General features: G+C 36.0%; 1 protein-coding gene across 2 annotated transcripts in view; it reads right to left on the bottom strand.

The window, feature by feature from the left end:
- The window catches only part of LOC131054538 (epimerase family protein SDR39U1 homolog, chloroplastic), a 296,281-nt gene that overhangs the window by 213,083 nt on the left and 67,636 nt on the right, over positions 1–15,562 (bottom strand). The window contains exon 4 of one of the 2 annotated variants that reach the window (XM_057989067.2): positions 13,671–13,789. The exons of the other annotated variant lie outside the window; for it this stretch is intronic. Within the exon in view, the coding sequence (XP_057845050.1) occupies positions 13,671–13,789 (119 nt within the window). The remainder of the gene's footprint in view (positions 1–13,670; positions 13,790–15,562) is intronic. 2 annotated transcript variants of the gene reach the window in all.

The raw sequence follows: 15,562 nt of genomic DNA on the forward strand, positions 1-15,562 counted from the left end.
TAGAGTTAAATTGCTTTTGAAGTTGTTAAATGAATGAAGGATTTGATAAGCATAGATTGGTGAAGCTTTAACTCATACTTTCTTTGAATAGATGATTTTTATTCAACGTGTAAAGTTAGCCTGAGCTTATATCATGGATGCTTAACTTCTACTTTGGATGAATATTATTCGTTGGATGGTATCATTCGTAGTCTGAAAATCTCAAGCACAACCTTAGAAAATTGCACTTACTTTGCCTAGTTGTCCTTAGCGTGGCAAAGCAAAGTACTGTTGATTGGTTTCACTTAATCTTTACCGTCTCCTGAATTCTTAGTAGTATAGAACTTCTAAACCCTTATCCCTTTTGTCCTTTTTTTTGAAATTCAAAGTCAAAATTAGTAAAAAAAAAGAAAGAGATTTTATTGTTAAATTTGTCTAAGTCCTAGCTTGTGAATAATATCAATTGAGCATAAGTCCCCCTTGTATTTCAGCATACATAACCAAGGAAGCTATCCACATAAATTCGCTCGTTCGCACATATAAACCTTGGAGTTGTCGTGTGGTCTTTCTTTGCAATCTTGGCACACCTAGTGATTTTGTTCAAGAGAGGCTAGAGTGTCCTTGACATTTTATTATAAGTGTTTGGTGAATGATTCAACGTACACCAACAAAGCCCCTTCCTAAGGTCACAAACAGGTTACAAATGCAAAAAAGACTCCTAATAAGAACAAAGAAAACTTATTAAATTTTACCTTGGAAAGGCCCCTTGAAGATTTCGACATCATGACTCAACCTAAGACTTTGTAGTGGCCATCTAAGCCTAGAGGTGTAAATAGGTTGACATTTACAAAGAGCTTCCCCTTCTAATTCAAAGAGTAATTCTACCGCACATCTCTTCCCTTCTATGTTGCATTGAATGGTACAAATTAAAATTCTAACAAAACACCAAGACTTCTTCCATGCAATGCCATCCCTAACTACAAGTGGAAAGTGGTGTTCATGGACACCATCCTAGACCTCCCACAATAGAAATTAGGGATGGATTATTTGGCATGATAAATTGACTTACTAAGCATGCCCATTTTGTACTTATGACAAAGAGAGGGAAAAAAATTACAATAAACCTGCTAATTTATAATTCACCAATTTTTTTAAAATTAAACCCTAAACAGATGATGTTTCAAAGGTTTTGAACAAACTCCTAGAAGGGTATATAAGGAGATACAACAAAGGCAAATAGAGTAAATGGGTGGAATAGCTACATATGGAAACGTTGTAGTATAATGCTACATATTATAGACATCAAGATGGTCCCTTTAAGGCACCACATGGTTATGAGCCACCATCACCAATAGAATCAAAAATCAAAGAGGGAAAAGTTTGCATGGCAATGTAAACACTTTAGGACATGTACAATATCGTATCCTTATTTAAGTATAATCTAATCATGCGCAAGCATAATGAAATGGGAGATAGACAAACAAAGGATTAAAAGTGAACACCTTGTAGGGTCTAATATCCCCACTTTGATTAACTCATTTTCTCTACTATTGAGATTTGAGACATGTATAGAGGCATGATGACATCTTGACCATGCTGGTGGAAGTGAATGTGTTAATTTCATTATTCAAAGTTGAAAAACTCGGACTTAGCAATTACTCCGCCAACCCAAAAATTAAAAACTTAGGACTCTGCAAAATCTTGGGGAAAAGCTCAGCAATAACCTAGCAAATTTATTAAACATTAAAACAAAAAAAAAAATCAAATATATTCTTAAAAAACACACATATTACTACATTATCGATTTTGTTCATATATAGATATATCAAAACAGAGTTCAATACACTTCATAGACCAGAATATGTTAAGATATAGCCCTTGTGAATCTAACTGATGGTAAATCAGTTATTATATATATATGATTGATGCCTGAAAGTCATTCTAGAGAGTGCTATTAACACACAGTCCCGATATGCAGATGGACATAAACTTTGTATACACTGCGATGATAATCACAGTGGGCACGATAGTTACCATGCCCATGTGATTCTCGATCGCATTATATTAACGGAGCATGCAGTTCAGAAATTAAACATAAACAAACTAATTGCTATGAACCGTTGCCTCCGTAGGGGCATGTCCATACGTGGCAACTGCCACGTATGGACATGTCCCTACGTAGGCAACCTTTCCTCTTGTATTTAAACCAGATTCAATGATGGAGACGATCAATAACTCACGGCAATCAATCTTCCAGAATCGCTGTCATTATTCTTCGATCCATATTTCACAACATGGTATCAGAGACAAGTTATTAAGAGAATAAATTAGACAGCCATATTACTCATAAGCATTTATCGGAAATAAATAACAAATCGACGCAGAGGCTATATACACAGAGGATATATCCGACTAAGAAAATATTCAAAATGTCAAGTAATATGAGAGTGGAAGATAGACTCGAAGGAGCCTCCAACTTCGTTTCCTGGAAGATACGAATCATTGCCATTCTTGAAGAACTAGAATTAGAGTCTTACATAGAAGAAAACCTAGACATGCCAAATGATGATCTAGAGAAATCTACCTGGAAAAGGCGTAATAATAAAGCAAAGAAAATAATTATTGACTCAGTCAAAGATCATATTCTTCCATCTATAGCCAGACTGCCTAAAGCATATGAAGTATTTAAAACCATTAAAAATACATATGAAGTTAACAATGCGAGCAGAATGTTAACCTTGAAACAACAACTTTTAAACATAAAGATGAATAAAGATGATACAATATCTACATACTTTTCAAGGATATCTGAAGTAAAAGCCCAATTACAAACTATTGGAAATGAGGTAGATGATCAAGAAATCTCTCTCATAGCCCTAAGAGGATTACCAATTTCATGGGAATCCTACATTCAATGTATTAGCAGAACACCCCCCTTACCCAAATTTGAACAACTTAAGAATGAGTGCATTCAAGAGGAATCTCGACTAATCTCAAGAGGATTAGGGCCAAATAAAGAAGGAGAAATCCAACCACTTAATACAAATAACTTCAACAAAAAGAAAATGTTCCCCAAACGGAAGAGAGGAAATAAAAACCATCAGAAAAGAGATATGTCTAAAATTCAGTGTTACAAATGCGACAAATATGGGCACACTCACAGGAATTGTCCAGAAAGGAAGAAAACACAAGCTACTCTAGCCGAAGTCAAAGGAGAAAACTCACTTTTCTTCTTAGCCCTATCAAGCGAAATAAATACAAATAAAAACACTTGGATCGTAGACAGTGGAGCATCAAGGCATATAACTGGATTCAAAAATCAGTTTGAAACAGTGAACGGGCACTCAAGTGAAGAGGTTACTATTGGAGATAACTACACATATCCTGTGAAAGGAATTGGGACCTGTACTATCAAACTAAGAAATGGAGTATCTCTACAATTGAAGGATGTTCTGTTTGTATATGGAATAAAAAGAAATCTAGTCTCAATCTCAAGCCTAGCTGACCAAGGATATCGGGTTACCTTCAATGAAGATAAAGTTCTACTCTGGCCTAAAAATACAAATATCAAAAATGCCATAACAATAGGTTCAAGAGATGGTAGCCTATACAAACCATGCAGTGATCAAAAGGAAGCACTAAATCTTGAAGATTCAAATAATAATGAATTATGGCACAAAAGATTAGGACACCTAAGATATAGTGCTCTATCCAGCATAAAGAAGATTACTTCAGGACTGCCCCAGCTAAAATCTAAACACACAGGCATTTGCAAAGGATGTGCCTTGGGAAAGAATGTGAAAGTTTCTTTTCTCTCAAGCGAGCACAAATCAAAATCTATTTTAGAACTAATTCACTCAGACCTATGCGGTCCCATGTCAACACCATCCCTAACTGGATCCTTATACTACATAATCTTGTTGACGACTACTCTCGAAAAACATGGATATGTTTTCTAAAGTGTAATTTTGTTGGGATTAAGAGGGAGTATACTGTACCATATAATCCACAACAGAATGGAGTAGCAGAAAGAAAGAACAGAACCATAATTGAAGCAGCAAAAGCCATGATGCATGACCAAAACTTACACACTTCATTCTGGGTAGAAGCTTCAAATACAGCAGTCTATATTCAAAACAGACGTCCGCACTCAGTTCTAGAAAACATAGCTCCTGAAGAAGCTTTTACAAGGAACAAACCACACTTAAGTCATTTAAGGATATTTGGCTGTCCCGTATATATACATGTTCCTAAAGAAAAGAGGACAAAACTAGAACCATCCGGAAAAAGAGGTATCTTCATTGGCTATAGTGAAAATACTAAAGGATATCGCATTTACATTCCAGGGAAAAAATCTGTTGAGATAAGTAGAGATGTAAAATTTGAAGAAAACACTACACTCAAAGAACCTCAGGATGATAACATTACTAAAGAAGAAGAAGATCACATAACTGAGATTGAGAGGGAGAATATCATAGAAAATTCCGAACCTTCAGACACTGAGAGGGAGGACATCATAAGAGCTTCTGAACCTCTTGTTGATGAAAATATTGAAACACTCAATAACAAGAAAAGACCTCTGTGGGCAAGGAAAATGATTGAAGAGAATAATGTAGAACCAAATGAAATTTCCAAAGAAAATAAGAGAACAAGAACTCTAAAATGTTATGCTGCACTTCTAACCGAACTCACAAATTCTGAACCAACAAATGTCAGAGAAGCTTTATCAAAACAGACTTGGAAAGATGCTATGGTTGAAGAATATCAATCTATACTAAAGAATGATGTTTGGGATATAGTGCCTAGACCAAAAGACAAATCAGTTGTCTCATCCAAGTGGTTATTCAAGATCAAATATGCATCTAATGGCAGCATTGAAAAACATAAAGCTCACTTTGTGGCCAGGGGATTCTCTCAGAAAGCAAGAATTGATTATGAAGAGACACTTGCCCTAGTTGCCCGGTATACGTCAGTAAGAACAATCATTGCAATTGCAGCACCCAAAGGATGGAAAATTCACCAAATGGACGTAAAGACTGCCTTCCTAAATGGTTCAATTGAAGAAGAAGTATATATAGAACAACCAGAAGGATTCACCATACCTGATAAAAATTGCTATGTTTGTAAACTAAAGAAAGCTCTCTATGGGCTAAAACAAGCACCTAGGGCCTGGCATGCAAGGATAGACAACTATCTCTCCAAACTAGGGTACTCCAAGAACCTAGCAAATCCCAACATCTACTTCAAGGCTTCAAATGGCAATATGATTATATTGGTCCTTTATGTGGATGATCTTTTGATAACAGGAAAGGATAATCTCATTGTGAAATGTAAGCAAGATCTAGCAGCAAAATTCGATATGAAGGATCTAGGGCTTCTACATTAGTTTTTGGGATTAGAAGTATGGCAGAAGAAAAACTACATCTTCCTAAATCAAGGAAAGTACACCACAGATATTCTAACTAGATTTGGGATGATGGAGTGTAAGCCATTAGCTACACCAATGGAAACTAATTTGCACAAGCTAAAAATTGAGGCAGAAGATTCAAAACCTACAGATCCCACACTCTACAGACAAATCGTCAGTTCACTCATGTATTTGGTATATACTCGTCCTGATATCTGCTATGCTACAAATGTATTAAGACACTTCATGTGTGAACCTAAGAAGATACATCTAATGGCTGCTAAACACATTCTAAGATATTTACGAGGCACAATCGGACTTGGCTTAAAGTATGAAAATGTTGAGATTAAACTTGAAGGATATTCTAATTCTGATTGGGCCGGTAGTACCACTGACCATAAAAGTACTACAGGGTGTTGCTTCAATCTTGGTTCTGCTATGATATCTTGGTTTAGCAGAAAACAGTCAGCAGTTGCACAAAGCTCCACCGAAGCAGAATATATGGCAGCCTCCATGGGAGCTCGTGAAGCGGTATGGCTGAGAAAGTTATTATTTGGATTATTTGGAAAAACTCTGAATTCAACAATAATTCACTGTGATAATCAGAGCTGTATCAAGCTCTCAGTAAATCCATTTTTTCACAATCGATCCAAACATATTGAGATCCCTTATCACTACATAAGAGATATGGTAGATCGAAACGTCATAAAACTAGTGTACATCAGTACTGAAGAACAAAATGCTGATATCTTCACCAAGCCACTTGCAAGATTGAAGATAGAATACTTCAGAAGTAAACTTGGTATGACTAGATTATAATTAAGATTATTAGGATGAAATTCCCACCATGTGTAATTTGTTCATGAATAAATAAATAAAATGTATATTGCAATATTCTAACTATGTTCAAGAAGATGACGATCTTCTTATGTTTAAGGTTACTATTTCAAGGTGACGATCTTGACAATAGTTGACCAAGTGTCAAGATTGAATACATTAAGTTGTTGTCCCGAACTATGGCGGATATCTTGATCCTAAACTATGTGATCATCTCATGATTGACTTCTTAAGTGATTGTCCCGAATTGAGCGGGATATCATGATAGTGAGTCTATTGTCATGACAAGACTATATTAAATGTTGTCCCGAATTGTGTCGAAAGTCATGACAGAATATGCTCCCACGAAAATTACTTAGATCCACTCCTGCTAAGAGGGAGTGTTAAGATATAGCCCTTGTGAATCTAACTGATGGTAAATCGGTTATTATATATATATGATCGATGCCTGAAAGTCATTCTAGAGAGTGCTATTAACACACAGTCCCGATATGCAGATGGACATAAACTTTGTATACACTGCGATGATAATCACAGTGGGCACGATAGTTACCGTGCCCATGTGATTCTCGATCGCATTATATTAACGGAGCATGCAGTTCGGAAATTAAACATAAACAAACTAATTGTTATGAACGGTTGCCTCCGTAGGGGCATGTCCATACGTGGCAACTGCCACGTATGGACATGTCCCTACGTAGGCAACCTTTCCTCTTGTATTTAAACCGGATTCAATGATGGAGACGATCAATAACTCACGGCAATCAGTCTTCCAGAATCGCTGTCATTATTCTTCGATCCATATTTCACAACTGCCACGTATGGACATGTCCCTACGTAGGCAACCGTTCCTCTTGTATTTAAACCGGATTCAATGATGGAGACGATCAATAACTCACGGCAATCAGTCTTCCAGAATCACTGTCATTATTCTTCGATCCATATTTCACAACAGAATACAAGTTCAACTATTCAATACATATGAACTTCAAGTTTCAATATCAGTAAATATTACAAATCATAGATTTATTCTATAACTAAAGCTTAAGACGAGTCTACTACCGCTAAGTCAGTGTCAGGCAAGTGGATCATATATTTGTTGAAGCTTGAAAGTTTCAGACCTATGAAATGTAATTGGAAAATGGGAGTTGACAATGCAGAGTCACAGCAGACCCATGAAAATTGAAACACAACCCTAAAATTTGTTCACAAAAGTCTCAAATCACGACCTAGTTGTCGCTCTAGTCATCCATCAAAAAGTTGATTCACAAAATGAGGGGGAAAATGATGTTTTAACCTAAGTCACAGAAATCAGCGATTTTCAAAGATGAGGGCCGATTTTTATCGAATTTCAAACTAACATGAAAAATTCGTTCAAATTCGACCAAAAAATCGGATGGCCATGACGTCATTTTTTTTTATTAAAGTTAAAATTTTTAAAACGTGTTTCTAGGGTTTCCGAAAAGCATTTAGGGTTTTTTTTAAAGATTTTCAGCGGATTCTCTATAAAGCGTTGTCGCGGGTATGCTTTGTATCTGCAACTGTTGGGTCGCGATTCGCTGGTATTCTCCACAACTGCTGGGTCGCACTCGGGTATTCACTTTCGTGGCTTTAAAGGTCGTCGTTCAGCGGATTCTCTATAAAGCGTTGTCGCGGGTATGCTTTGTATCTGCAACTGTTGGGTCGCGATTCGCTGGTATTCTCCACAACTGCTGGGTCGCACTCGGGTATTCACTTTCGTGGCTTTAAAGGTCGTCGTGGCCGTCGGATTTTTTCCAGCTGCCGTCGCATTTTGTCTTGGTTGAGCCATTGCCGTCGCATCTTCTCCTACCCGAAGTATACATATATTTAAAAAATAAACAAAATTATATAACGCGATTTTTATCCGATTTCTTTTTTCGAATTTTTCCCTTGTCGAATTTCATCCGAATTTCATGGCCGTCGATTTCGAATTCGAATTCGAACCTTGTGACTTAGGTTTTAACAGTTAACCCCTTCCAAGTTTTCTGAAAAATGCAATTTATGGCAAGTTTTGTGTGATTTTGACAATTTTTAGGGCAAGACCTGTGGCAATTCTTTGATAACACTATTGGTCAAGGAATCATTGCTTATTACTTGTTCCATGGTTTGGCCAGAAAGTATTCATAAGCTTTTTCAACATGGTTAATATATTTGCAGGGTGATGTTATTTTGATTGACCATCTTGGACAAATAATGCTAGTTAATCTTCATGTCTCCAGGTGCAATAGCTTGACATGTAAGGGAAAGATAAGAATACAGAGGCTTTTAAACCATTGATACTCATGATTAGTGATAAAATCATTATATTGACCCTAGAGAAGATTTCATAGAGGTATGATGTAATATTATGGGATATTGAATGTTATACCTATATTGTATCCTAAGTTGCAAAACCTAAGATTTCTTATATAATGAAAAAAATTGATATTTTGGTATATATAGGGGAAAAGGATGAAATCATCACCTAGATTTGAATGGCTTATGGGTTGGCAATTGGTTACATAAAAGAGTTAATGTTTTAATGTGTACTTTACAGTTAATGTGAAGTAATTGAGAAGTCACGGTGCCAACTATCCTTCACCTAACTTCAGTTAGAGATAAGAGATTATTTTGGGAATGTCTGTTGTTTTGGTTATTTGTAAGAAGTTTAGCTGCCATGGAGGCCATGCCAGGTGACAAGAATTGTGGAATCTCTACTCACGCATATCTTTGGCTTCATATGCAACTTCAGTAGCATTAAAGTGAGGTTGGCATGAAGATACTGAATAAATAATATAAAGGTTACTATCCTGTAATAAGAGGGTGCACTCTTTTCTGTAAAAATCTGTCCTTGTATGTCTTGGCCTAAGGGTGACTACCACTATGGGAAGTATTGTATTTTGACCTGGAGGTTTATATCAGAAGAAGAATAAACTGTACCCCAAGGAAACTCCAACAGGGTTAACTTGCCATGGATGCTTGTTCAATCCAAAGCTCATTTGTGGGCTGCCTTGAACTACAAACCAGATATATTGATAAGCAGTTGCATTCTGTATTTTGAGAGCTCCTATCCTTATGCTAGTAAAAAAACAATGTGACCATGCTGAGGAACAGGGCAATCTGGATTAACAAGGTAGCGGATCTCCCAAAAGAGGATACTACTCTAGAAAATCAGGAGTTAATTGCAACACACCAAAACACTAGAATATGAAACATAGAAAATTTGGGTAGCTAGATATACATCACGAAATGATATCAGCATTTTCACTTGAAGTTAGAAAGTTCTACATATAAGCTTACAGAGGTTGTCTTTGACAAGCAAATGCACCATGGAAAGCTCTTGTGAATAGTCTAGAATATATGGAACTTTTTATACATTTATTGCAACAAAGTGATAATTGAACTAAGATGATAAGGAATCTAAATTTAATAATTTTTAGGCTGATTCCTAGTTTTTGGAGGAAACCGATCTTCTTTAGAAAGGTGGCATGCTAAAGATGGATTTATTGAGATATGGTGGCACTGAAGACTTGAATTTAAATTGTAGATTAAAAAAATGCAGTTATTACCTACATTACCAAATTTGTGGGTTTGGGTTTGGGTATAGGAACAAATGTAATCCGTATCCAAGTCTGGTCCAAGTTTGGCCGTGGGTTCACCCAGGGTTCGATCCAGGCGCCCAAGCCGGGCCCGAGCATTTTTGCCAATGTGGGCAACCAAAAACAAGTCAAAAAAAATGATTAAAATATTAAAAACTCCTCCCCACCCCCCACCCTAATTTTGCCCTACCTTTCCTTCTTTATGAAACTTCACCTTAATTCTTCAACACAAAACTGGCATTCTCACTATTTTTTTCTCCAAGTTGGTTTTGAAGGTTTTTGCATTTTTTTAAAGGTGAAAGCTACAAAGGAGTAAGACGCACACCAAAGGATTAAGAATCTTTGTAGAAGGAAGATTTAGCCATCAAAGGCAAGTAAATCTTCATTTTTTCAAGGTTTTTATATTTTTTTCAAGATTTTTTTTTAGAAGTTTTGAATTTTTTTTTTAACCTTTTATGCATAAGGGGTTAAAATGCTGAATTTTTTTTAAAAAAATTCATTGATCTTTTCCATTTTAGGTTCATTATTCATACATAATGGCAGGAACTGGAAGTTCTAGTTCAATTGCCCAGGGCCAAAATGAAGAGAGTTTTTTTTAAATTGATGCAGCTTCACCACTTTGTGCTTATACAACAATGATTAAGAAAATGTTTGGTGGTGGGAGTTTTCTTTGGCAGTGTAACCATTGCAACAAAGAGCACACAAGTTCATACTATCGTGTGAAAGGTCACTTATGCACCATCTTTGGACATGGACTAAAAGCTTGTCTGGGGCTAAATGACAAAAGCCTGCCACAAGATCTAATAATGGCTTATATTAAAGAACAAGAGGAAGTTGACATTAAAAGAAACAAATCATCCTCTTGCCAAGAAAAGCTCAAAGAAACCTCCTAGTATGGCCACATCCTTTCATGCCAATGCCACCACCTTTTGAATCAGAGAATGTTTTGGTTACACAAAAAAAAGGCCCATAGAACAAGGTCTTCAAAAAAGAAATCAAAGAGGTTGCAGATCAGAGGATTGCTCGTTGCATTTGTGGCAATGGGCTTTGTTTCAACATTGTTAGATCACCTAATTGGCGGGAGATGGTGAATACCTTTGGCAATACACCTCCTAATTATGTTTGTCTCAAGTATAAAAAGGTGTGAACCACCTTATTGGCGAAGGAGAAAGCTTCAGTAAAGACATCATTAAGAGTGACCAAAGATACATGGCCAAAAATAGGTGTGTCCATTATTTCTTAGGGATGGAAGGAATGCAAAAATAGACCATTAATCAATGTTATAGCAATGTTCCCTAAAAGGGTGATTTTTTGAAGGCAATGGATCATGAGGGGCAAGTAAAAGGTGTAAGTTTCATTGCCAATATCCTCATAGAATCCATTGACATGGTGGGGCCTAAAAATGTTGTCCAAGTCATAATAGACAATGCTAAAAAATGTAAGGCAGTTGGGTCTATGATGGAGGCTACATATAGTCACATTTTTTGGACACCACGTGCAGTCCACTCACTCAATTTAATCTTGCAAAAGATTGGCACACAAATTGACTAGGTCAAACAAGACTACACGGAGGCCGAGGAGATTCAAATGTTTTAGACTAATCGTCATGTGTCACAAGCCATATTCAGGACCTCCAAGTTGGAGTTGTTGAAGGTAATTTGAATTTTGTTTTTAATTTTTTAATTTTTATTTTATTTATAGTTGATATATGATGTGTATTGTTTTATACCATGTTAAGTTGCCAAAACACAATTTGCATATCGCACAATCATCTTAAGACAGCTTGTGAAGGTGCGAGAGGCCTTCAATTCTATAGTCATCAACACCTTATGGAGTGTATGGAGGCAGTCAAACATGGGAAGAGCCCAGAAAGTAAGAGCATGGATCCTTGATGATGAGTGGTGGGATTGTGTGGAATATAATTTGAGTTTCACTGAACCCATCATGAGCATGATTAGGTATGTTGATATTGATTGTCCATATTTGGGTGAAATTTATGATGGCATGGACTCCATGGTGAAAAAAATAAGAGCAGTAATAGAGGCCAAGGGACATGACCCAATGGAAACATTTTTCAAATTGGGCAACAAATTGTTGTTGACCATTGCAACATCTCTTAGCATTTTCTTTGTCGCCAAAGTATTATAGCAAAGAGGTATGCATTTCCAAGGAGGGTGGCACCATATAGAGATGCGGAGGTTGCTAATGGCTACAAGGCTACATTTAGAAAGATATTTTTAGGTGATGAAATTTGAAATATTGTCTTCAACGAGTTTGGCCAATTCGTATCTTTAAAAAATCATGATACTACCACCCTTCATGCCAAATATAGGATGAGTGTTGATGAGTGGTGGTGTGTACATGGTCAAGGATCCATTTTCTTGTAGCCTTTTGAAATTAAAATTCTCTCCTAAGTATGTATCTTTTTATTGTTTATTTTTACCATTTTTCATTCAATGCTATCATGCTATATATTATCTTAACATATTTTTTTTAATAATTTATGTTTTAACTTTTGATTCTTGAATTATAAAATAAAAAACTAAATGTTGTATGCAAACTCAGCAAGTTGCAAGCTTTTCTTCAGCTAAGCAAAATTGGAGTACATATTCCTCCATCCACTCAAACAAGCACAATCATTTGGGTGCAAAAAAAAGCACAGGATTTGCTCTACATACAATGAGGGTGTGACAAGGAATTGGGATCTAGCCCCTGGGTGTGCTGATTTAGATGCTACAGTTGCACAACTTGCCCAAGTCTCCATAGATGAGGCAGCTCTTGCACTTAACTTAGATGTAGCTCGTGGGAGAGGCATTCTAATGGATTGTGGTTCAAACGAAGTTGAACCAAATGTTGACCTTGATACTTCTGATAAATATGAATGTGGATATTAAATATGGATTGTAATTTGAATTTTCATTGTGTAATGACATTTCGAAACTTGAATATTATCATTTGTGCAAATTATGAATATGATATTATGAGGCATTTAAAAAATTTATTTATTGGCAATTATGGATTTATAAGTATCACTCTTATAGTTATGCAGTGATACTCTATGTATGTGTGTGTGTATACCGTACCCAAGAAAAAAAAATTATACCCGCGTACCCGATTCTATATTCCATACCCGCACCCATACCCAAATCGGCGACTTAGGTTATTATTATTTCTATTCAACATAAATTATTTCTGTTTTAGAAATTCAACTTCTCCTTAGAAATTATAAAGAATAATTATGATTAGTGCTGATTGAGTTGACCAAAGTTTAACTTTCTACTTCCATAATCCTAAGTTGTAGTGGTAGGTATAGAATTGACATTGTTTTGCAGTCCATATACAAAATGCTATGATTGATGAGGTGGTGTTATTTTCTTGTTTATACAGGTTAAATATTCAATTCTTTATTTTTCTTGTCTATAATCCAGGTCATTTGTAACGGAAAAAAAACATATGGCCACTGACATTTCAGGAACTACTGTAGAAAATGCCTCAGTCGCAATGTTTAGATTGTTGTTTGAGAATATGACGTATATGTTGTAGTGAGGACAGAGCTCATGTCAATCATATGGGCACCTGGCTAATGAGATGAAATGCAGACCAAAGGATGTAACTATAGTTTCCTACTAATGGTGTAACAAATAGTTTTGTGGACTACAGTGGCCAAATCTCCTACCAACAGTTTCCTTTGTACACTTCAGGTTCAGGGAAATCAGTTTAATAATTTTGTATTTGAAAAGACAATGTCGGATATCTACCAATATTGGTTGCCATCATCTCCTCATCCTCCCACAAAAAAGAAAGAAGATAAGCAAAAAAAGACAATATCATAATATGCATTCATTCACCTCAGGAGACCATCTAGTACCGATCGGTGTCCCAGCCAAATTAACAACTGCATTTGAACCTTGAATATATTCTTTCCATTCTGGTTCCTCAACAATTACAATTCCAGGGTAGTCATTTGCTACAAAAATCCAAATAACACACACTTATCAATAGTTCTATGGCTACACTTAAGAGTTACTCAATACCATTTCACCTTACACCCTCAAATTGTATTATAACAAGTTAACAACTATCAAAGATAATGTAAAAGTACAATTGCTTAAAAACTTGCATTTGAAACATTATATAGGGAGCTAACAGAACTCATTATAAGAATACAGTGCATGAAAACCATAGTTAACTTACCATGTTTCGGAAATTCAATATCATCTGGTAGGGTGAAAAACTCTAAATTTTGCGATTTTGAGAAAAGATTTAATTTGGTTTGTTAAAAAATAAATTAAATTAAATTGTTGGTACCACCACGAAACTCAGTTTTCATGCCTCTTTAGTGAGTTTGTTGTCAATTAAATCCTCAAGTCTGCATCAAGTCCAAATCAATGGTTGTCCTCCCAGTCCACTGGGTAAGGTTATCTTGTCTTTGGTCCTTTCAACTAACACTTTTTACAAGATAATGGTGATAGCTGCAAGCTGATAAAGTGTAGCGCAATATTTTTGCTGTCAAAGGCTGACCTGCTGTTGCAGAAGAAAACAAGGGCAAGTGGATTTAATTTCAAGAGATAAAATGATATTTACATAAGGTCAAGTTGCTTGTTTTTCACATTCAATTCATTGCAGATCAGCAGAACAACAAAAGAGCGGGATACTATCAAATGATTGAGTAGATTTAGCAGCTGCAGCAGATGCAAGAACCCTCTTGATGGTTTTGCCCTTGCTGATCATTTCACATCATACAGTATACAGTGTCACAGATCAGGAATCAAGACTGGCACACCTAAAGCAGTATATAGTATATATTATCATTATTTGACATTTTTTTATTTATATATTGGAAACATAAACAGTAAAACAAAGATATTTAATATTAAACTATTTTTTTGTATGATAAATAGTAATTTATAAATTTAAATTTGTTGTAGAGAATAAAATGGCAGCTAGTACTAGTTCCACTGGCCAACCCGCATTCAACACCAATCCAAGTTCACCTTTGTAGAGGCAAGTACAAATGATACAACCAATCTGAAGTGGTAGGACATTTGTTTGGATATGCAGTATTTGTTGTCAGGGGTATATTAGCACGTACAGCTGGATGGAAGCTCATTTGTGTATCATTCCTAACATGGGAATCAAAGAATGTCCAAGAAAAAATGGTGTCCATCCCACATCATCAAATGGTTGAATATATCAAAAGGGTAGGAGGAAGTAGATGCAAAGGTTTCCCTTACAGCAGAACATCCTTTCAGGAGAGGAAGGAGATCATGAAGGCCCCTTGCTTCTTCATCTCAAAGTGTCTTCCCTAATGTTGTAGTAGAGAGTCACCTAGTTTCGGGCAAGAATGAAGAAGAGCCCGCTAATGTGAAAATAATGAGGCAATTAGAGAAAGCATTTCAAAATGATGCTAGAAAGGTTGCCTCTATGCAAAGGACTTGTCCTTCAATGTTGTTCAATCACTATATTGGCAAGATATGTTAAGTAAATGAGGCTACAAAAAAATACCCAAGCCCAAGTTATGAGAAGGTATTGGCAAAGGAGGAAAAAATATAGACACTTTGTTAGCTCCCATTAGGAATTTATAGAAACAAGTTGTCCACTATTTTGGATCGATAGAAAGATGAAAAAAATCGGCTATTAAACAATGTGATTGCAATACACCCTAAAAAGACAACATTTTTCAAAGCCATGGATTGTGAGAGGAAAGTGAAGGATGTACAGTTTATTCCTGACATCCTTA

This window comes from Cryptomeria japonica, chromosome 7, assembly GCF_030272615.1.
Source record: "Cryptomeria japonica chromosome 7, Sugi_1.0, whole genome shotgun sequence".
NCBI lineage: Eukaryota > Viridiplantae > Streptophyta > Pinopsida > Cupressales > Cupressaceae > Cryptomeria > Cryptomeria japonica.